Genomic DNA, 24749 nt, shown 5'->3' on the forward strand with positions numbered 1-24749 from the left:
GCTCCACATTAACTTTGGCTCACGTCTCTCAAATCTCATGAATTCATCAGCAAAACATTTCAACTCTAATTGAAAAATACATATGCACTATCAGTCCAAAACACCACTATCTTTTCACTAGCATCTTGTAAAAACTTAATAACTTTCCTCTAATGCCCCAGTTCCTTTCCCAGATTCAATCCAGGCCAAGTTGTACTCCTAACCTAAAATCCTTAACTTTCCAACTGAGATCCATCAGATTATTGAGTAAAGAACAGAGGCTTAACAGGAACAGAGTTGAACTAAGCATATCACTGGAGACTGGAATATATAATCTTTAAAGATTGCTCCAGTCCTAAAAATCCTGAGTACTTGTTAATTCTGCATGGTATACACATAAGAGTTGACTATACTACTCTCTGTATGTTCCTGTATTAAAAAATTTTTTTGCTAGACATTAATTTATATAAAAAATAAGAGTGTATCTTGGTTCCAGCTACAGTGTGAATGGTCTGAATTCTCCCCCAGATCACCTTCTTGTAATTTATTCTTCTATGGTCTACTGAATCACAAATGTCATTTTTTTTTTAACAGAATTAGTTATATGTGGATAAAAGTGAGAGACTATTATCTACTGCCTATTATTAGCCCATCTTGTGGCTAATATGACTAAGATTATAATTACAGTTAAGGGATATCATCCACATAACCCTAATGATTATAGTCAGGAAAGAAAGCAGCTGAGAAATCCACAGTATTCTTAAAATCCAATACTTCAGATAAATAAAAGAAACTGACCCGCCGAACTCTGAATAGTAACTTTGATTTATAGCTCTCAAAAAGTAAAATCACTCAGCAAAATAACAGCCCTTACAAGAATTTTCCCTGTATTACATACTAAATGCCTACAGCTTTCTAATGACACTTTTTGTTCAGTATGGAACTACATACACTTAGCAAGCCTAAAACACAGGTGAATTTTCTTTTTTAAATATAGAAGAGCATACTACTTTATACCAATATCTTCTATGTTAAATCTGATCTTCTGATATTAAAGTTGCTGTTTGAAAGCCCAGTTCAGTGATAATTTTAATGGCAAAATGAAACTCTTCTGTTGTTTTTTTCTCCTGTTTTTGAATAGTTGGTATTCACACTAATGGAAGGAAGGCAGGGCAAAGATTGAAATCAAGCAAAAAAATTTCAGTTACTTCTTTCAGATTTATCTCTTAATTTATAGGTACTTAGTAGAGTCACTAAATTGCTAAAATATAGGCAATTAGGCCATTATTAATTTAGCCTGCTAAAAAAAAGAAGACTGAGCCTCAAGGGGTGGTTATGTGCCCATACATACATGTATTTATGCATCAGAGTATATAATGCCTACATTGCAAAGACTACAGAATGATACTGGAATTTGTTAGTATACTAGACCTTATTTTCTCATGACAGCTTGGAAAATAACACAATATAAGCAAATCAAATGAACGATCACTAGAAACACTCCCCTATATACATGTACACCTTACCTAAAGTCTTCGTGTTTGCTAGGAGAGCCTCCTCATAAGACAGTATATAGTAAAGCACCAAAAGCTGTGCTGTGATACTGAAACGTTGATTAAGACGGATGTTGTCACCCTGGAGGTAATAATATAAATACTTTAAAATACTGTTAAATTTCATGACTGCTTTTTTGATGGTAAAATCATTTAACATAGACTATTCAGTGTTACTATTCCCAAGAGCAGATAAAATGGGAGAAACATTGCCATGTTTGTATTAAACTCAGAGACAACTTGAAGTTTAAATTTGAGATGGTATGGAAGATGAAAGGCAACGTGCTTAACAGTCTTTAAGACAAAAAAAAAAAAAAGACTTCAGCTTTCCTCAACAGCAATTCTATCAGGCTGCTTCTGAAAAAGGTTTACTGGAGTCTCAAGTATTACCTGAAATCACCATGAAGAACATAACTCCTAAAAAATATATATTTTACGTCTGAATATATTTATGAAAAATACAACCATCTTTTCCTTCTAAGAAATGGACAAAAAAAATTTTCTTCAAGTTGCCCAATTGAATCTAAGTAGATCTTAGATTCCCAGGAAGCTAAACAAACATCTGTTGAATGTATTGTAATGTCACAGAGTCCTGTGTTAAGCACATACTCTCTGGGGCACTCTTTAGACTTTAAAACGGACCTTTTAAAAGAACTCCTCAGGGGCGCCTGGGTGGCATAGTCGGTTAAGCGTCCGACTTCAGCCAGGTCACGATCTCGTGGTCCGGGAGTTCGAGCCCCGCGTCGGGCTCTGGGCTGTTGGCTCAGAGCCTGGAGCCTGTTTCTGATTCTGTGTCTCCCTCTCTCTCTGCCCCTCCCCCGTTCATGCTCTGTCTCTCTCTGTCCCAAAAATAAATAAACGTTGAAAAAAAAAATTTTTTTTAAAAGAACTCCTCAAAAAGTGTCTCTTGAACAAACTACTTGGAACTAATAACATACCTATAAATTTCCTAAGTGAGCTGAAGAAATTTTATCTCATTTAAAGTTCAGAACCACCCAGAAGTCCTCTAATAATCAAAGAAATAATATGAAACAAGTCAGAAGAATAAAATAAAATAAAAATCAGAAAAATGTACAAGAACTACTAGTTTACCCCAATGACTCCTTGGAAAATACTGAGGATCTCCTGTTCTGTGACTGGCTGATTTGTGGCTTCTGGATTAGATTTAGATGCTGGAGTAAGTATGGAATTTATGTATACATCAATCAGAGGAAGTAATTGAGGATGGAGTGGAGTAGAGGTTTCACACAGCTGTCTATAAATCCAGTCCTAAAAAAGAAGGTTATAGGCACTAAATCAATTATGGCAATAAGAAAAAGCAAGTAAAATTTAATAAGTACATACAATTTTACATGATTTATGAATCACTGAAACTATTAACTTTTAGCAGTTATAAATATATTACCCAGTTTCACAACTGTCTTTGATTTAAAAATATGAATTACTTGTTATATCTTAATCAAGACTATTGTCTAGTAGAAGATAAATCTAAAATGATGAGTCTGGGTTTCAAATATGGACTTTGGGTTTTTAGTCTATTAGTTTTTAAGTAGTAGGAAAAATATTGTAAGTCGCTACTATATCTATATTTAGGTATAGACCCCATAGCACAGAGGAATTTAGGGAGAGGAACAACTCTTTACAGCAAATCCTCAGATAGATTAAGAAAGTGATGAGTTGCCTGGGTGGCTCAGTCGGTTTAGCACCTGACTCTTGATCTCAGCTCAGGTCTTGATCTTAGGGTTGTGAGTTCAAGGCCCGTGCTGGGCTCCACACTGAGCTTAGAGACTACTTAAAAAAAAAAGTGGCCTTGGCAACTACTTATGGGAGAGACTATCACTTAACTACACACAGATAGAGGACATGTAGATATGGTGGGTGTGCATTCAGACTCTTAAATCTTTTCTATTTCATTTGTTAAAAATATAAAGAAGCAGAAGATACAATCTACCTGGAAAATAATTTCACTAAATCATGAAAACAAGGATAGTTAAAGGTAATATATCAATGCATATAAGTGTTCATTATTCTTTATAAATTAAAGAGCCTCCAGAAAAGACTCAGATTTCTTTACTTTTGGGGTTTATCCTTTTCTTTAGAAGACCTTTTAACTGTTTGATATAGCCAACTATAAGTAACTGGAAATATATCGAAATATGTATGTTAGGTGTTAGCTATCCTTGTGACAAAAGTACAAATGCTGGTCATGGCTGACAAGAAACTGTTTGGTAAAGAAAACCAAAGTATAGAAAATGGCAATTTCTAACTAAGTTTTAACGAAATAGCCACATGCTATTATTGAAAATTCAAATGGATTAGTATCATTGTACATTTTGTCAATAACTTAAGAATTATATTATTTTTAAAATCTGACATTAACTATACATACATTTATACATAGTCCTAGTTACTATGTATAAATGGATAGTAATTAGACATATTTTATACACAAAATCCACAGAAGCCTATAAACAGAAATAGAACTAGAAAAAAAAACCATTAACTTGGGTTGTAGCTTGAAATATAACTATAAGGTTATACTTTTATTGACACTTTGTGCTTGGTAAAGGAACGACTCCTGAGAAGCTGGTAAATACAATGAATGGGCAAAAATCCAGTAATGTTGGCACTCAGGTTGCTGGTGACAGGGACCCGAACAGCATGAGCTGTGACAACCTAAAAGGGAAAACAATATTAATACATATGATAAAACTAAATATAAAATTATTCTGAAACAGGGAAGATTAGCAGGTAGACTGTCAATATTTAATACAAATGCGGTCCTTAGGAATGAATGAGAAAAACTAATTACATGGTAATTAATACTTCTGAATGATGAGGCAGCATACATTTAGGAATTTGTAAAGCACTCTAATTTTTTAAATTTGTTTTTAAGCATAGATAGGTTGACAGTGATGTAGTAAGGTAAAATAAAAATCTAAAATTTGGAATCATAAAATCTGGACTCAGTGACTTTACATAAGTCATTTTATCTTTGGAGTCTATTTTCACATCTATAAAATGGAACAATATAGTCTCACCTGCCTCAAAAGGTTTTTGTGAGGGGGAAAAAGTGCTTTGAAAAACATATGTCATTTATAAAGTATCAGTTCTTTATATGTGATATAAATTCTTTATATATGATATAAATTATCACATTGACATAAACAGGAATTTTTATTGTCATTCTCATTCTGTCATGCATAGACCTCTAATGGTTGTTCAAAGACCCTTCCCAAAGTCATCTTCCAGTCAGTTCAAATAAACACATAAAAAATAATTTATGAGTCTCCTATGTACCATGTGTGTCTGTACATGGGAGTGTATGTACATTGAGGAGAGAAAAGAGAGTTTGGTATAGGGATGAGAGTATTACCCTAAAATAAACACAGTTATGCATCCATGAGTATTTTCGAATCTCATTTTTTAAGACATGTATGTTCTTTGTTATCTGAGGTTTACATTAACAAATTAATCTGGGAATTAATTTTAAATTTCAGAATTGTCTCCTCGCTAAAAAAAACCAAAATATCCTTAAGATTACCCATGGACAAAAGAACTAAGGCCAAATAAGAACATGTAAATACAAGAATAAGGAATGTAGACACTCTAGCTTATAATTTAGTTAGAAATGAACATTACAGCCTAAAAGCTTAAACAGGTCTATATTTTGTTTTTCTCTTGACAAATACAAATGATTACTCTATGTGAGATCTTTACCATCAACATCTAAGACCATACTCTTAATATTTACTCAAAATCTCCAAAATATATAAATTTAAAACATACATTTGTATGTAGTATATACTTTAAAAGTAAAATTTAGGGGTGCCTGGGTGGCTCCGTCGGTTAAACAACCCACTCTTGATTTCATTATTATTTTTTTTTAATGTTTATTTTTGAGACAGAGACAGAGCATTGGTGGGGGAAGGGCAGAGAGAGAGGAAGACACAGAATCCGAAACAGGCTCCAGGCTCCAAGCTGTCAGCACAGAGCCTGACGCAGGGCTCGTACCCACAAACCGTGAGATCATGACCTGAGCTGAAGGCAGTTGCCCAACCGACTGAACCACCCTGGTGCTCCCCCACTCTTGATTTCAGATCATGTCATGACCTCACAGTTGTGGGATCAAGCCCCACATCAGCTCCTTGCTGAGATTCTCCCTTTCCCTCTCACTCTCTCTCTGCCTTTCCACACCCTTCCCTCTCTCTCTCTCAAAAAAGTAAACTTTAAATGGGATTATTCTTTACAGAAGTTTCAGAGATTAAATAAACTATCATTGGAAACTAAAGGACTATAGTATACTCTTAAACTGAGATATGCAAGTTTTCCCCAAATGAATGTTGTAAAACAATATTAAAGAAGTACCTAAAGAATAAAGTTAAAAGAAGTACCTGCTCAGTAAAAATTTCCTGTGTGAAGATAGTCTTCATCCTGCTCAAGGAGCTTGGCTTAATTACAATCTAAAACAACCAAAAAAATTCTCAGCACATAAAAATATATGAAGCACACTTTAATAAATTTATTATCTAAAATGACTGTGATATATAAAATTAAAATACTCTATTTTAAAGTTGCTTCTCAAACCAACATTAAAGTGTGTTTTTCATCATATACAAGTACTTAGTAAATATTACTATCAGCATTTCAAGTAAGTGGGAAGAAGTGGATTATTCAATAAATGAAGGTGAAATAGCTACCTTTCTGGGGAATAAGTATATATACATATTATATATATACATACACACACACACATACATACACATATATAATATATAATATATGTATCTGCACACTAACTTAGATGTAAATTTAAAAAATAAATTAAAAATAAACACAGTTTTGGGGGTCCTGGCTGGCTCATTCGGTACAGCATATGACTCTTACTCTCAGGGTTTTGAGTTCTCTCCCCACATTGGCATGGAGCCTACTTAAAAAAATAAGTGAAAATAAATATCTTTTGGGGCGCCTGGGTGGCTCAGTCACTTAAGCGTCCAACCTTGGCTCAGGTCATGATCTCGCTGCTCATGGGTTCGAGCCCCACGTCAGGCTCTGTGCTGACAGCTCGGAGCCTGGAGCCTGCTCCAGATTGTGTTTCCCTCTCTCTCTCCCCCATGCCCCATTCACATTCTGTCTGTCTCTCTTGCTCTCAAAAATAAAAATAAACATTAAATAACTAATACAAAAAACTTTTAAAAAAACACAAAAGACACAGTTTCACTAGTAATCGATGAAATGCAAAGTAAGTGGAACCATCTTTCATCAATCAAATTTGTAAAGATGAAAAAGAATCGTAACACCCAGTGATGGTGAGAGTCCAGTTAACTGGTACTTTCTTGCACTAATGAGAACAGTTAAACCGATATAAACTTTCAGTAAGATAATCTGGCAATTATATTAATATCATTATATTCTTTTTAGTTAGTAACTGCCTTCTAGAACTTTTTCCTAAGGAGATAATCCAAAAATTGTTTAAAGGGGGTACCTGGCTGGTTCAATCTATAAAGCATGTAACTCTTGATCTTGGGGCTGTGAGTTCAAGCCCCATGGTGGGTGCAGAGATTACTTAAAAAACAAGTTTAAAGATAAACATATGTGAGTACCTATGTATGTATTTACATAAATAAGGATAATCATCTAGGCACTATTCAGAAAGTAAGAAATCTACATGGCAAATAAAGGATCCATTAAGAAAATCCTGATTGGTCCATATGATGGACTACTATGCAGTCCATCATAAAAATGATATTGTATCAGAATTTTTTTTTAATGTTTTTATTTATTTATTTATTTTTAATTTTTTTTTAACGTTTATTTATTTTTGAGACAGAGAGAGACAGAGCATGAACGGGGGAGGGTCAGAGAGAGGGAGACACAGAATCTGAAACAGGCTCCAGGCTCTGAGCTGTCAGCACAGAGCCCGACACAGGGCTCGAACCCACGGACCGTGAGATCATGACCTGAGCCGAAGTCGGACGCTTAACCGACTGAGCCACCCAGGCGCCCCAGTTTTTATTTATTTTTGAGAGAGAGGGGGAGACACAGAATCTGAAGCAGGCTCCAGGCTCTGAGCTATCAGCACAGAGCCCAACACAGGGCTCAAACTCGTGAACTGCAAGATCATGACCTGAGCCGAAGTCGGACGCTCAACCGACTGAGCCACCCAGGCACCCTAGAATATATATTGATATGAAGATATGTCATCACATGTTAGTTAAGTTCTTTAAATTGAAAAATTGAAAAATATATCAATGTAAAGAAAGAATAGACACCAGAATGTGAACAGTAGTATCCTTGATATCTTGAAAAATGAAATTATATTCTTCCCTTGTGTATTCTCATGCTTTCTATATTGAACATCTATTATTCTTGTAAATAAATGTTTTCAAAACATGTATTTTTTCCTGATAAAATTTCAAACTACTAAACTAAAATTACTTCAAAGTGGAAACAAAATATACTGTACACTACAAGAAAATGCCCCACCTAGAAACACCTTCCTTAGAAAGAAGATAAAAGAAAATTACCTTCATCCCTAAAGTGGAACAGACCAAGTCAATGATAGCACTAAGCTGGTTGCTATGAAAGTACATAGCGACCAATAACAACATCTCCCCAAAAGAAGCAGAGACGCCAGATGTACTGTTGAAACAAAAAAGAAAATATGAATTTCCAAAAAGAAGTTAAGAAAAACTTACTAACTGAAACAAATGGAGTCACCTTACCTTTCAAAATATGCTTCTTCTTTTATCATCCAACTTAGCCACACTACCATTAGCTGCTCCTGTTCAGGTGTACTATATAAAACATGAAAAAGTCAATGGTTTATCAGAGATACTAGCATAAGAATGAGAAAGCATTCTGGAATTATTTTTTAGTAGATAGTATTTTTTCCTTCGTTATTTTGAAATATCAATTTAAATTAACTCCTTGTTGAAATGGCTATTACCTATCACTGAAATAATGAAGTAGTTCCAGAGATGAAGAATAAGGGCCTTTGCTTTTCTTTATGAATGTGAACAAACCCTCTCAAAGTTTTAATTACTGCATTTACAAGTTGGAGAAAGTGAACTTCCTCACATTTTTTGAAAAGCAAAGACCTTTTGGGATTAAACTGTTAGAAAAACTGCATTAACAGCTGATATTTCATATAGAAAAAAAATCTAGTGTTAAAACAATCACCAAAAAGTCACAAACTGAGTATGAGATCAGTAACGAGGTAATTAAAATTTAATTTTGAAAAACATTTTGAGCAGACGGGTGCCTGGGTGGTTCCGTTTGTTGAGTGTCTGACTCTTGATTCAGGTCATGATCTTAAGTTGTGGGATTGAGCCCCACATCACACTCTGTGCTGAGCATGGAGCCTGCTTGAAATTCTCTCTCTCTTCCTCTGCCCCTCTCCCCTGTTTGTGCTCTCTCTCTCTCTCTCAAATAAATAAAATGAAAAAAAAATTTTTTTGTAAAAAACATTTTGAGCAGAACTCAAAACTATAGAGAAATAAGAGAGCACTATTCAAAAAAAAAGAAAAAGAAAAAAGAGGCATGGACTCATCACACATAAAAAATGATTATAAAAACATACCAACAATGACTTTTTAAAAGGGAATTCCTAGATTTACATCGAAAGGTACAAGTCAACTTTGACTTGTGAAAATAATTTGCATTGATTTTCTTCTACTTCACTGCAGTATAAATGGATAAAACAAAAGCAACTGAAAAGCCTGCTAACCCAAGTTAAGAAAATTTAAAAGGTGAGTCTCAACTCTACATAAATCATTGCTCTAAAAAAAGACAGTGTTATGTAGTAGAAAGATAATAGCCTTTAGAGCATGGCAGGCCTCTATAGGAATCCTCTCTTTGTTAATCTCAAACAAGAAATTTAAATGATCCTTCTGAACTTTAGCTCTCCTATCCAAAAATACAAATAAAAATACCCACCTTTTAAAAGTAATGAAGATTAGGGATAATGTTTAGAAATTACTTCAGGAAAAGAGAAATCACGTCATTTTATTACCTAATTTCACACCCTCCTAAAACCCCAAACTACATTAAAGGGATTTTCCTAAAAGGCATAAATGCATATGATGATGACGATGGACAACAACACAGAATACTGGAAGCAAGAGAACATATGGAAGAGTGGTAACTGATTCAGCAGATGCAAGAAAGCAGAATACTCAACTGGCAGGAAGGAAAAGCCAATCCACTTTATACCACAGAATCCCCAAAGAGCTTAGGAACTGACAGCTCCAGGCAGTTCTAGGAGGAAGAGTGAAGACACAGCCTAAATTAAAAAGGTCAACAGTCTATATAAGTAGTAGACCTCCAGATCACCTCCTCCATTCTACACAATTAGATGAATCCCCCTCCCCCAGCAGAGAGAAGACTGAAGATTTATGCTCTGGAGATGGTAAAAGAAGGTGTCTTTGAACTAAGGGACAACCAGGGATATCTGAAGCACCGTTCAAAATGTAGGAGAATTAAGTGAATGATTAAACTATAAGCTTAGTTCCCTAACCCTCATTTTTTAACTTTGCTTACAGGTTTCTTGTCAAGCCTTTACTCTCTACACAAGACAAAAGTCTCCTCTAAGAATCTGATAAGTTTCCCAAAGAGCTACCTATACATTAAAAGATTCTAATCCGCTTATCAGTTTCCTACTTTTATTTATTTATTTATTTATTTATTTATTTATTTATTTATTTTCCTACTTATATTTACATTTAAATATAAACAATCAAGAATTATCAAGCCCCTGGGGCACCTGGCTGGCTCAGTCATTAGAGCATGTGACTCTTGATCTGGGTTGTGAGTTCAAGCCCCATGCTGGGCATGGAGCCCACGAAAGAAAGAAAGACAGAAAGACAGAAAGACAGAAAGACAGAAAGAAAGAGAAAGAAAGAGAGAGAAAGAGAGAGAGAGAGAGAGAGAGAGAGAGAGAAAGAAAGAAAGAAAGAAAGAAAGGGAGGGAGAGGGAGGGAGGGAGGAAGGAAGGAAGGAAGGAAGGAAGAAAGGAAAGAAGGAAGAAAATAGAGACTTATCAAACCCTTGAAAAAACTTTCTAACTTGAAAAATAGAGACCAAAAAAAAGCAGGAAAAAAAAATTTAGAAAAGAAACAGTACTAATAAAATCTCTTCAGTCATTATGATTAGTATTAGAGAAAGCATGCCACTGTGAAGCTACTATACAGAAGAAATAACCAGAAAACAAACAAGACTCTTAGATATCAAAAACTAGAGGATTAAAAGTTGAAAAAAAATCTTAGAAGGTAGAATGAACAGTATCTTTTCAGAGTGAAAAAAACGTTCTAAAATTTGGATTGTGGTGATGGTTGTACAACTTTGTAAATACACGTAAATCTATTAAATCACAAACTTTAAAATGGGTGAATTTTATGGTATGTGAATGGTCTTTCAATAAAGCTGTTTTTTTAAAAAAGGAGAACAAGACAAAGATAAGGAAAACAGGAAAGGATAAGAAAATAAGATAATCATTTCAGGAAATCCAATATCTAAGTAAGAGAAGGTTTTGGACAGAAAAAAAAAGCCATTTGGAACATTACCAACAAATTAGCTTAAGAAAATTTCCTAGATTAAAGGACATGAGTTCCCAGGTTGAAAGGGTTTACTGAATATCTACAACAACAGACAAAAACAGACCCATACTAAGGCTTATCATCCAAAAAATTTCAAAACTCTATGGACAAAAAGTTAATCCTCCATGTTTCCATATTTTTAAAAAAACAGGCTACACAAAAAACAAGAATCAGAATGTCATCAGACTTCTCATCAGCAACACTGGAAGTCAGAAGACAATGGAATGAGACTTTCAAAATTCTCAAAGGAAATTACTTCCAGCTTCAAATTCTAAACTCTATGAAACTTAATCATGTTCCAAAGTAGAATAAAGACATTGTCAGAAATACCCAGTCTCAAAATAACTGACCTCCCACATATCCATTCTAAACAAGCAAAATGAGAAAACAATTAAAAGAAGGACATATGAGATGCAGGAAACAGGAAATCCAAATAAGGAGACATGAAGCAAGTTGTGAAAATAATAATGAAGAGCAATTCCAGGATAAGAGCTGTGTACCAGATGCAGAGGTAACCAGTTCAGACTGGAGCCAGTTAGGAGGAAAGATTTCCTTAAGAAATACCTTGGGAGGTATTCTTGGAAATGCTTTGGGAAATATCTTGGGAGGAGGTTAAGATTGGCAGAGAGTATGAGGTTCCATTAATGTAAGTACAAAGAATAAAGAACAAATGAAAACAAACAAAATACAGGATAATTATTAATGCAAAAAGCAAGTTTTGCAGAAGAAAAGTAATCATCTATTACATGGTTGAGCTCCCAATAGTATTATATGAACAACTAAGTATTTGCCAAAGCAAAATTGCAATATAACTGTACTAGGAGAATGGGAAGATGGGAAGGACATATAGATGTGCTAGGGGGAAAAGAAGAAAGGAGAACTAATTCTTCATCTTTCATACACAGTAGGAAATCAACAATTATTCCTAAAATTGAAAAATCAAGATCAAAATATAGCAAATACAAACACAGTATTTAAAAGATATGGAAGTAAAAAAACAAAACAATCCACTAAAAGAACTGGAAGTTGCCTTGAGGGAAGGGGAAACAGGAAGTAAGGGAATTTGCCTTAACAAATGTTGAAGAACTATTATGACTCTTTAACTGGCATACAATTGATGCTATTGACACCATTTACTAAAAGATAATACCACTGTCCATCCCTAGACCAATTTTTTTTAGTACACTCCTAATTAATGCTATACATGCATTTTAATAGGCAAACAAAACAGACCTTCAGAAAATAGAGCAACCTATATAGTAAAGTACCTGACAAGTGTAGAAAAGGCCAGTAGCATACAAAAGGAAAGCGAAACAAAGCGAACCCCAGCTGGTGTAGCAGGAGGACGGCTTGTCATCAACTGCAGTAATTGCTCAGCTTCTTCCTCAGTTGGTCTAAAAAATGAATATATTATTAGGCTTTACTCTTCTTAGTTGAGAGAGGAAGGAAGAAGAAGGGACTTCCCAAACAGTTTAACTTTTCAGATATGAATTCTGATCTTTATAAAGATACCTCATATTTATAAAGTCTTTAATATCTTAAGTCATTAAAAGCAAAACTGTTGCACTTACAACCAGTGCTTTTCCTCAGATACAAATACACACAATCCTCACTTGGCAGAGTAGTATGGGACCATAAAAATAACCATTCAGGGGTGCCTGGGAGGCTCAGTTGGTTAAGCATCCAACTCTTGATTTCAGCTCAGGTCATGATCTCATGGTTTGTGAGTTCGGGCCCTGCATTGGACTCCACACTGATAGTGTGGAGCCTGCTTGGCATTCTCTCTCTTCCTCTCTCTCTCTCTCTCTCTGCCCCTCCCCTGCTCACTCTCACTCACATTTTCTCTCTAAAATAAATGAACTTTAAAAAAAAGTGTAAAAAATATATAATAAAATGTCAAAACATTAAAAACCTCTTCTCAGTCATAATACATAGGGAAATGGAAAAAATAGCAAAGTAATATTTACATAGCACTCTGTAATTGAAAATATTACAAACACTGGGAATTAAAGTGTTTTCTTTGTAAAAAAAAAATTTGTCAGTAGTTTGAATAGCCCTTGCCTTCTTTTCATTCTATATATCATAATGTGGATTGAACCTCTTTCTTAATCCTTGATGAATTGTCATAGCCCTTTTTAAGTTTGAATCTGATTCCAACATTTTATTCTTTGTTATGTTCAGTCATGAAAAATCCTTTAAGGTGAAGATTTTTGCCAGCATCACTTCCTCTGGGACTTCATCCTTTTTCCACAATGACTTTCTTCATTCATGTTGATAAGAGCACCTTTACTAAGTTCATGCGACACATATCTAGTGTTTCTCAAATGGCAGCAGTGTTAACATCTTCACAGTCAGCTATTTCTTCTATTTATGTTTGGTTCAAATGTCACTTTCAGTGTTACCACCTTTTGTTTCTTTGCTACATTTTCATCTTTCTTGGCCGATTCCTTCTTTCAATTATTTTCCTCAAATGACACGAGACAAGGTGTCACTGAGAGACAAGGTGACAGTTCAACTATGCATTTTGCTGTATGTTCACCAACCGAATAATAGATTGGCAGTGACCAGTCGCCAACAACTTTAAACGACATGATGTGATTAGTCACTGATCATGATGTACATCTGTTATTTACATAATGACTTGAAGAGCTCTCAGCAAAGTTTGTACTTTATACAATTATTTAGCTAATGTATCATAGTAACTGATACATTAGTTGTTGAGGGAGCAGTGTTATTTAACTAAGCCAACACTAAGTGTGGTAAGTGAAATCCAGACTTATAAGAGCCATGCAAAGTGAGGACTGTATATGTAACAATTGAGGACATTACTCAAAAGGATGTAGTGCATTGACTAAGAAATCTTGTGCTTAATAATCACAACATATTGGGGCGCCGGGTGGCTCAGTCGGTTAAGCATCCGACTTCGGCTCAGGTCATGATCTCGTGGTTAGTAAATTCAAGCCCCGTGTTGGGCTCTGCGCTGACAGCTCAGAGCCTGGAGCCTGCTTCGAATTCTGTGTCTCCCTCTCTTTCTGCCCCTCCCCTGCTTATACTCTCTCTCTGTCTCTCAAAAATAAATAAATGTTAAAAAATAAATAAATAAATATAATCACGATATATCAATTTTAAATAATTTATGATTTCAGTTGTGAAAGGAAACACAGGAGAGATTTACTTCAACTAGTTACATGGGCTAGGTAAAGCATCACTCACAGATCATTCACTATAGTCATGTCAAGCTGTGTTAAAGTCATACATTTCTTAAACTGCTCTGGTCCTTCCCATATTCACATAATTCTATTTACAAGCTGACAAAAATAGATGGATACATCCCACCTAGGAATGTTTTTGATATAAAGACTTCATTCTTGATATAAGCCAGCCTGCTACCTAAGCCCATTAGAAAACCCAAATCCTCTGAATAAAAGGCCTTTGGCTCGCTGTCTTGGAATTAAAAACAAGAAAATAAAATAATAAAAAGGTAAAATATCAAATTATTGAATACTTGAGTCCAGCGATCCCCATCAAAGCACAGTATAGACGTAAGAGTGCACTGGCTTTCACAACATGCTCTTCTTTCAGCCCCGAATACACAGACACATTGGGCTCCATCTCCACATCAGCTTCTTCCACAATGCGGGTACTTCTTACTGTGGGAAGAATGCCCATCAACTCCAGAAGAAGCTGCCTTCTCATTTGCCAAAGGACAGAACTACTGGTCTCTCTTTTTCTCTGTAAAAAATATAGAGCATGGAGCACTTACCAAGTCAAAAGGACATTCAAACAAAGCTCCCCAGTTAAACACTTGAAATTGACCCTTTTGAAGAGCCTGTTGTAACTGTAGAATCTCATTTTAACCAACTGATTAAAAACTGAAAATTCACTGATTCATTTGAAGAACACTCTATTCACACTAATCCAGATTGACTATACAGAAAACACTAAGTTAATGACAATTTGAACTGTAAAATGTCATTTAAATACTTTCAAATACATAATGACTAACTAACAGAGTCATACGTAATACAGTAGAAAGTGCTCACATTTTGGAGACAGGACATCTTGGGTTTAAACAAAGCTTTGCTATTAACTATGTACACTTAACTCTCTGAACTCCAATGTCCTTAATGACAAGGAAATGAATATTAATAATATTTAACTCCTGGGGTGCATGGGTGGCTCAGGTTGAGTATCTGACTCGATTTTGGCTTAGGTCATGATATCACAGTTGGCATTGGGCTCTACGTGACACTGTGGAGGCTGCTTGGGATTCTCTCTCTCCCTCTCTCTCTGCCCCTGTCCCACTGGCTTGCTCTCTCTCTCTCTCTCTCTCTCTCTCTCTCTCTCTCTCTCTCAAAATAAATAAGTAAACGCTAAAAAATAATAATAGTAATATTTAACTCCCAGGGCTGTTGTAATGAGGAGTTTATAAGTCTATCACCCTCATAGTTCTTGAGGCAGGGATAACATCTTAGTCATCTATTATTTGGCAGAGCCTAACATTGTGCCTGATGTATAGCAAGCATACAGTATCTGTTAAATAGATGAAAGAATGAACAAAGGTAACACATATGAAAGCAGTTCTAAATTGTAAAGAACTAGGCAGATGTCAGTTATTATTTTTAAAATGGTTCTAAGTAAAATATGATAAACCTGCTTTAATAACATTAGCTTCAAATAAGAAAAATTTACTGCACATAAAGGACAATCACAAACAAGATGAGCATACCAAAGTGCTTAACACAGTGCATATAGAAGGTACGCAATAAATGTTAACTTCCCCTTAAAAATCAAGGCTTAAAATTAGTTCTCAAATGGGCTAGAAATACAGTAGAACTTGTCTACAGAAAAGTATGGTAAGCCAGCAGCATAAAAAATAGGCTAGTGGGAACACCTGGATGGCTTAGCCATTTAAGCATCTGACTCAATTTCAATTCTGGTCATGATCTCACAGTTTGAACCCTGCACTGGACTCTGCAATGATGGTGTGGAGCCTGCCTGGGATTCTCTCTTTCCCTCTCTCTCTCAAAAGCAACAAATAAACTTAAAAAATATATAGGCTGGAGGACTAAGCAGTACATATGCTACTGTCTAATTCATTGACATCAACAAGATAAAAATCAGTCTGCATAGATTCCTTCATAGGGATTCTTTTCAGAGTTACCATGAAATGTTCTTTGAAAAAGTGAAATATTTTGCAACTTAAAAACTGTTGCAAAATATAATATATATTCATCAATAGATGAATGAAAAAATAAAATGTAGTATATACATACAATGGAATATTATTCAGCCTTGACAAAGAAATGCTGATTCATGCTACAACATGCATGGACTTTGAAAACATAGAACAAGCCAAACCTAAAAAGAGAAATATTGTGTGACTCCACTTATATGAGGTACCTAGAATAGTCAAATTCATAGAGGCAGAAAGTAGAAAGAAGTTATCAGGGGCTGAAAGAAAGGAGAAATAGGGAATTATTGTTTACTGGGTACAGAGTTTCTGTTAGAGATGATGAAAAAGTGCTGAAAATGAAGAGTGGTGATGGTTGCAATATATTGTGAATGTAATTAATGCCACAGAACTATACACTTAAAAATGATTAAAACAGTAAATTTTATATCATGTATATTCTACCATAATAAAAAAAGATACATACTAAAATTATAGACTATAATAACAACTTATTTTGATGACCTATTCTCATGGATCTGTCCCAGAACCCTAGAGATTCCCAAAACTCTTTCAGAGAGTCCAGAGGTAAGAAATATCTCCTTAAACATTATTTGCCTTTTCTACCCTCATTTTCTCACAAGCGTACAACAGTTTTCCAAATGTTCAACTAAGCCAGACATTAAAGAGATTTGCAAACATATAAAACAATACAACACTTCTAAGGTTTTTTTTAATATGGTTATTTTTCATTAAAAATATGTTCACATTTAATAGGGCTATTATGAAAAAGTTATTTTTGCCATTTTTAAAGAATTAGGTAAGTATTTCATAATCTTCAGTTTTATTTCTAATATCATGAATATCAATAGATAAAAAGCACATAAATAAAAGCCCTTTGGTACCTTCAGTGATTTAAAATGTCAGGAGGTCCTAAGACTAAAAGTGTGAGAAGCACTGGTCTAATGACATCATTCTAAGTGTTTCTTTCTCTTTTACTAGTTGCCAAAATATCCTGATTCCTAGCCTATAAATATTATTTTTTTATTTTTTATTTTTTAAAATTTACATCCAAATTAGTTAGCATATAGTGCAACAATGATTTCAGGAGTAGATTCCTTAGTGCCCCTTACCCGTTTAGCCCATCCCCCCTCCCACAACCCCTCCAGTAAACCTCACTTTGTTCTCCATATTTATGAGTCTCTTCTGTTTTGTACCCCTCCCTGTTTTTATATTATTTTTGTTTCCCTTCCCTTATGTTCATCTGTTTTGCCTCTTAAAGTCCTCATATGAGTGAAGTCATATGATTTTTGTCTAATTTCTCTAATTTCACTTAGCATAATACCCTCCAGTTCCATCCGTGTAGTTGCAAATGGCAAGATTTCATTCTTTTTGATTGCCGAGTAATACTCCATTGTATGTATGTGTGTGTGTGTGTGTGTGTGTGTGTGTGTGTGTGCATACACACACACACACGTATATTTTTTATACATTTTATACATGTATACATTTATACATTTTAAATGCCACATTTCTTTTTTTATCCATTCATCCATCGATGGACATTTGGGCTCTTTCCATACTCTGGGTATTGTTGATAGTGCTGCTATAAACATGGGGGTGCATGTGTCCCTTTGAAACAGCACACCTGTATCCCATGGATAAATGCCTAGTAGTGCAATTGCTGGGTCATAGGGTAGTTCTAATTTTAGCCTATAAATATTTTTAATCTCACCTGCTGTCCATTTCGGATAAAAGTTCCAAACCAAGTCCGGACTTTTGCATTTGTTCCAAGAAGCAAACCACTAACAAAACAAACCAAGTCACTCACTCCATCTTCACTAGCTTCATTTTTAGTATGATCCAATGTCAAAGCCACTCCAAGGCCTGGCAAGTGACATTCTTCTACCTAACACAGCAAAGAAAACAAACTGAACTCAATCTCATAAGGAAAAGAGCCAGGACACTTCAGTGTTTAGATGTTTTAAAGCTTTTAAAGTTTAGAGGAGGACATATCACAAAACACAAAAACCCAGAAAGAAAGTAATTCCAAATCTCTACAAGATTCTCAAATCATCTTGGGAAAGTTCCTGGTCATAATACAAAGGCTTCTGTCTTATAAAAATAATATCTCTTACCACCATGCCTCGAACCTTGAGGGCCTGAGAAGGATTCATTTTACATAAGAAGCGTAGGGCATCTGTCCTGCGCCTTCCTCCAAGACTTTCCTCATCTTGTCGTTCTCCATTTTTTATGAGACCCCTACAAACTGAACATTTAATAGCCTCTATTACTTTAAGCTTTTAAGTAGAATGTTAAAAAGAATTTCTTCAGTCTTTGAATTAATCATTTATGCGGAATAGACACTTTAGAAGAAAATCATCAGGGAATTTGAAAGCATAGCAAAAGAAACTGGTCAAAATAAAGCAAAGAGTGAAAAGAGACAAAATGAACAGTGACCTGTGGTGCAATACCAAGTAGTCAAATATAATTAGGGTCTCAGAAAGAAAAACTGAATGGAAAACAAAAATGTATTTGAAGAAATTTTTCTGAATTTGATAAAAACTATAAAACCAGAAGTTCAATAAACTTCAAGCAGGATAAACACAAAGAAATAATATTGAGATCCATCATAAGCAAATTTCTGAAAACCAGTGGAAAAGAGAAAATCTTAAAAGCAGCCACAAAGAAAAGACAAATAAAAGCAGCCAGAGGAAAACAGAAACATATACAGAGCAACAGAAATCAAAACTACCACAGACAATATAACAACATCTTTAAAGAGCTAAAAGAAGGGGAGGGGCACCTGGGTGGCTCAGTTGGTTAAGCATCCAACTTCAACTCAGGTCATGATCTCACAGTTCGTGGGTTCGAGCCCCACATCAGGCTCTGTGCTGACAGCTCAGAGCCTAGAGCCTGCTTTGGTTTCCGTGTCTCCCTCTCTCTCTGCTCCTCCCCTGTTCACACTCTGTCTCTGTCTCTCTCAAAAATAAATATTAAAAAAAAATTTAAACCCAACAACAACAAAGAAATGTAAGTGCCAAGAAAATAATTAAGCAAAGACATAAAGCTAATATGACAGTAGTTGAGATTAAATGGAATCCTAAAAAATTTCAATCCAAATGAAGAAAGGAAAAGAAGAAAAAGGAAGCAAACAACAAGATGATACACTTAAATCTAACTACCACAATAATCACATTGAATGATCTACATAAATGGTCTAAATACTCCAAAAGCAGAGACTGTAACTAAGTTTTTTTAAAAAACAAGATTCAAGGGGCGCCTGGGTGGCGCAGTCGGTTAAGTGTCCGACTTCAGCCAGGTCACGATCTCGCAGTCCGTGAGTTCGAGCCCTGCGTCGGGCTCTGGGCTGATGGCTCAGAGCCTGGAGCCTGCTTCCGATTCTGTGTCTCCCTCTCTCTCTGCGCCTCCCCCATTCATGCTCTGTCTCTCTCTGTCCCAGAAATAAATAAACGTTGAAAAAAAAAATTAAAAAAAAAAACAAAAAAAACAAGATTCAACTATACTTGTCTATAAGAAACCTACCTTAAAGATACAGATTTTTTTTTAATTTTTTTTTATACATTTATTTATTTTTGATAGACAAAGGGAGACAGAGCACAAGTGAGGAAGGGGCAGAGAGAGAAGGAGACACAGAATCTGAAGTAGGTTCCAGGCTCTGAGCTGTCAGCACAGAGCCTGACGTGGGGCTCGAACTCACAAACCACGAGATCATGACCTGAGCGGAAGTCGGACGCTTAACCGACTGAGCCACCCAGGTGCCCCAAGATACAGATTTTTTTAAAGATGGATATATACCATACAAACACTGACTGTAAGCTGCTATGACTGTATTAATGAAGTACACTTCAAAAGAAGGTATATTACCAAGGATAAAGAAGAATATTTTATAATGAAAAAGGCTTAATTCATCATAATGATATAACAATCCTAAATGTACATGGACCCAATCATAGCTTCAGAATTAATGAATCAGGGCTTCTGGGTGGCTCAGTTGGTTGAGCATCCAATTCTTGATGTCATCTCAGATCATGATTCCAGGGTGGTGAGATTGAGCCCCTCACCAGGCTCTGCACTGAGTGTGGAGTCTGCTTAAGATTCTTTCTCTCCCAGGGGGTGCCTGGGTGGCTCAGTTGGTTGAGCGTCTGACTTTGGCTTAGGTCATGATCTTGCAGTTCACAGGTTCGAGCCCCGCGTCGGGCTGTGTTCTGATGGCTCAGAGCCTGGAGCCTGCTTTGGATTCTGTGTCTCCCTCTCTCTCTGCCCCTTCCCAGCTCATGCTCTGTCTCTCAAAAATGAATAAACATTAAAAAAAAAATTTTTTTTTTTAAAGATTCTTTCTCTCCCGGGAACCTGGGTGGCTCAGTCTTTAAGCATCTGACTTCAGCTCAGGTCATGATCTCACAGTTCATGAGTTCAAGTCCCACGTCGGGTAAGCTCATGCCCCACTTCAGGTGAGCTGGAGCCCCGCTTCAGGGGAACACAAGACCTGCTTTGGGTGAGACCCACTTCTCTCTCTCTGCCTCTGCCCCTCCTGGAATTCTCTCTCTCTCTGCCCCTCACTCACTTATACCCTCTCTCTCTAAAAAAAAAAAAAAAAAAGATTCTCTCTCTCTCTCTTCCTCCCCAGCCCGCATGCGCACACTTTCTCTCTCTCAAAATAAAAAATAAAATATTTTTTAAAAATTAGTGAAGCAAAAACAAGATGAAAGTAGACATAGACAAATCCACAATTATGTTTGGAGACGTCAACATTCCTCTCTTAATAACTGATAGACAATGTAGACAGAAAATCAACAATAAGACAGTGTTTACAAAGAACTTTTACATACCTTATGATATATTCAATAAATCTCTTGGAAATGTAATAGAGGGGTACCTGGATGGCTCAGTCACTTAAGCATCTGACTTTGGCTCAGATCATGATCTCATCCTGCATCAGGCTCCCTGCTGTCAGTGCAGGGCCGGCTTTGGATCCTCAGTCCCCCTCTCTCTCTGCCCCTCCCCTGCTTGTGTCTCTCTCTCTCTCAAAAATAAACAAACATTAAAAAAAAAAAGTAAGGGAAATATTATTAATATCTCATTTTATAGAATGGAAGTATCTTGATGGAGATACACAAAAAGTGAGTGACAAAACTAGAAATTACAACCGCCAGATCCAGTGCTTTTTCCTCTTTGGCTCCCAATTCACAACCTTGCTCAATGAATGTTTTTATTTTAATATCACACAGATCCAAACAACAATGTTCAATCAGTAGTAGTTTGAAACAGAGGTGAAAATTTTAGTTGATTTTCTCAGTTTTGACTCTATCCTTTTTGTAAATTGACAACAATAAGGCTAAAAACCAAAGGGTTTGATTGCTGCTATTTCTGATTACTTATGCCTTGTATTGTATTCTGGCTAATTCACAGACAAGTCTTCTTCCCATTGCTCCATAAGCATCGGACTATATGTTCTAGTTCTTTAGTATTTTTTACTCTCCTATTATTGCACTGGTGACTAAGGGCAAAAAAAAATTTTGGGGTTGCATTCTTTTTTTTAAGTTTATTTCAAGAGAGACAGAGACATTGTGAATGAGGGAGGGGCAGAGAGAGAGGGGGAGAAAGAGAATCCCGAGCAGGCACCATACTGTAAACACAGAGCCCAATGCAGGGCTCAAACACAAAACCGTGAGATCATGACCTGAGCTGAAACCAAGAGCTGGATGTTTAACCAACTGAGCCACCCAGGCACCCCTATTGCATACTTACCATATTTAAATTGATAATCTCAAAACAATTTTGAAATCTTCTAAACCCAATACTTCTACAATGAATACTCACTAATAAACTTTCCAGAGATAAAATCTCAAATGAAAGCCCATAAATATTTCTTTGTAGCACAAAAAATAGGTCTTGAACCTACACCAGCAAATCTCTTCAATATCCTATTTTAAAATTATGTTTTACCTTCATTAAAACTATCAGGAACATTGGCCACCAACAGACATAAGAACCAAGCACCATTTCTAACATGTAGCAAAGCTTCAGCTACATCCACTATAGGAAGCAGAGAAGGGAGCTCTACAAGAAAACAAAATCAATGTTACTAAGGAGTGATATTTCACAAACATCATTTAAGAGCAATAAATTTAGGGGCGCCTCAGTTGCTCAGTTGGTTGAGCGTCTGACTTTGGCTCAGATCATGATCTCACAGTTCATGAGTTCGAGCCCTGCAGTGGGCTCTGTGCTGACAGCTCCCAGCCTGGAGCCTGCTTCAGATTCTGTGTCTCCCTCTCTCTCTGCCCCTCCACCACTCACACTGTCTCTCTCTCCTTCAAAAATAAATAAACATTAAAAAAAAAAAAAAAGAGCAATAACTTCAGGGGGAAAAAAGCAATAAATTAAGGTACTTTCTTTTCATAGTCCAGAACAAACTGTCCAGCCACATGTGGCTATTTAAATTTAAATTAATTGGTGCACCTGGCTGGCGCAGTCCATAGAGCACAAGACTCTGGATCTCAGGGTTGTAAATTCGAGGCCCACAATGGGTAGAGAGAGTACTTAAAAATAAAACCTTTTACAAAAACAAATATATGGATAAGTAAGCTTAATTAAAATTAAATAAAATTAAAAATAGCTCAGTTACACTGGCTACATGTCCAGTAAACCGTAACTACATGTGACTAGTGGCTACTGTATTAGAAAGCACAATATAGAACAATGCCACTGCTACAGTTGGCAGTGTTGGTCAAGAGTTACTTGCGTGAAAATCTTTGCATTTTTATGTCCTCCACCTTTTTAATCCCATTCAAAATTAGTAAACTGAAATATTTTAATCCTCCCACAGGCATTGTCTTAACTTTTAGTTTTTTATATTCCACTTATCAATTTACCCTTTGCTTTTTTCACTTACATATTATGACCATCTTCAAAAATCATTAAATTTCTTCAAATACACTCTGTTAATGGCTGCATAACATGTCATACTATGGAAATAATATAATTTACTAAATCATTGTCCTATTATTAGCCATTTTTATCTTAACGTTTTAAGGTATATTTTTATAAAATATGTAAAATAACACAATATTCAAAGTTAAGAAGTTACACAGTATCATATAACAAGAAACTATATTTGTAATGTATCTTAGCAGTCATTACCTGCTTGTAAAATACAAAGTACATCTGCAGCTTCCTCCAAATAGACTGGACTCTCAAATAGCTCAGATGACTTAAAAAAAAATTCTCCACTGGACTCAGACACCTTAAAAAAGAAAAACAAATAAAAGAAATGATGAACTCTATTAATTTCAGATAAGCCCTCACTATTTTTATAATTATCTGTTGAGCTTACAGATCATGTCTCTTAATATGTCATTAATATACTCGCAGCAGAATATGCAGTATTGGATAAATTTGAGCGAATGTAATCACAATTAGTCACATTAATTATTATTCAGACATGGCAATCTGGGTCTCAATAATTTATTTCTATATAAATATTTGGAAACATCTGGAATTAAAGACAAGCCAAACAAATGAACTAGGAATGCCACCTACAAAAGTTGTAGCTCAATAAAAGGCAAAAAACAGTAAACTTAAAGCAGTATAACAAATATAAACAATATAAACAATTCCAAATGAACTGCAGGAAAACCAAAAAATAACAATGTAGGTCAACAGAAGTACCCAACTTTTTAAAAAATATCCTACAGCAGTTTCATCACACTTTCCATTTGCTACAGAGTTCTGAACTGAAAAACTGGAAACCTCCCAGAGGACAAAGATCACTTATTTTACTAGAGCCATCAAGTTAGGTATTAAGAAAAAGATGTAGGGAAAATATTGATTGAATTAAGACTATTAGGGGCACCTGGGTGGCTCAGTCGGTTGAGTGTCCAACTTCCGTTCAGGTCATGATCTCCAGTTTTGTGAGTTTGAGCCCCGCATCGGGCTCTGTGCCGACAACTTAGAGCCGGGAGCCTGCTTTGGATTCTGTGTCTCCCTCTCTCTCTACCCCTCCCCCCTCTCTCAAAAATAAACTTAAAAAAAAAAAATTAAAAAAAAATTAAGACTGTTAGTATAGAAGAGAGTAGAAAGAAATAATTGTTTGTAATAGAAAAAACATTTTTTAAAAAATTTCTAACATATACTGGAATTTAAAAAAACAAATAAATTTTTAAAAATAAAAAAATAAAGATTTCTAACATATCTCTTTTTTTTTCTTTTTTTTTTCTAACATATCTTAAAAACTATCCAAAACTGACTAACTGTACCACCCACCACCACCAGTATTTTCTCTGGAAATAGAATTTAGAGGGTTTGGGTCCACAATGTATAAAACTAAACATTTTTTTAGAAAAAAAAATTTTTTTTTAATTTGTTTAAGTTTATTTATTTTTGAGAGAGAGAGAGCAAGCAGGGGAGGGGTAGAGAGGGAGAGAC

At 35.5% G+C, this 24749-nt stretch overlaps 1 protein-coding gene across 3 annotated transcripts in view; it reads right to left on the reverse strand.

The window, feature by feature from the left end:
- The window catches only part of INTS2 (integrator complex subunit 2), a 60685-nt gene that overhangs the window by 31405 nt on the left and 4531 nt on the right, over positions 1-24749 (reverse strand). For all 3 annotated transcript variants that reach the window (XM_047833952.1, XM_047833951.1, XM_047833953.1), the window contains exons 4-15: positions 23466-23568; positions 22272-22385; positions 18440-18570; positions 18037-18210; positions 14634-14860; positions 12397-12522; positions 8258-8329; positions 8060-8174; positions 5927-5995; positions 4074-4208; positions 2625-2801; positions 1506-1614 (exon numbers count right to left, since the gene is read on the reverse strand). In XM_047833952.1, coding sequence (XP_047689908.1) covers positions 1506-1614; positions 2625-2801; positions 4074-4208; positions 5927-5995; positions 8060-8174; positions 8258-8329; positions 12397-12522; positions 14634-14860; positions 18037-18210; positions 18440-18570; positions 22272-22385; positions 23466-23568 — 1552 coding nt within the window. The remainder of the gene's footprint in view (positions 1-1505; positions 1615-2624; positions 2802-4073; positions 4209-5926; positions 5996-8059; positions 8175-8257; positions 8330-12396; positions 12523-14633; positions 14861-18036; positions 18211-18439; positions 18571-22271; positions 22386-23465; positions 23569-24749) is intronic.

Source organism: Prionailurus viverrinus, chromosome E1, assembly GCF_022837055.1.
Source record: "Prionailurus viverrinus isolate Anna chromosome E1, UM_Priviv_1.0, whole genome shotgun sequence".
NCBI classification, from domain to species: Eukaryota; Metazoa; Chordata; class Mammalia; order Carnivora; family Felidae; genus Prionailurus; species Prionailurus viverrinus.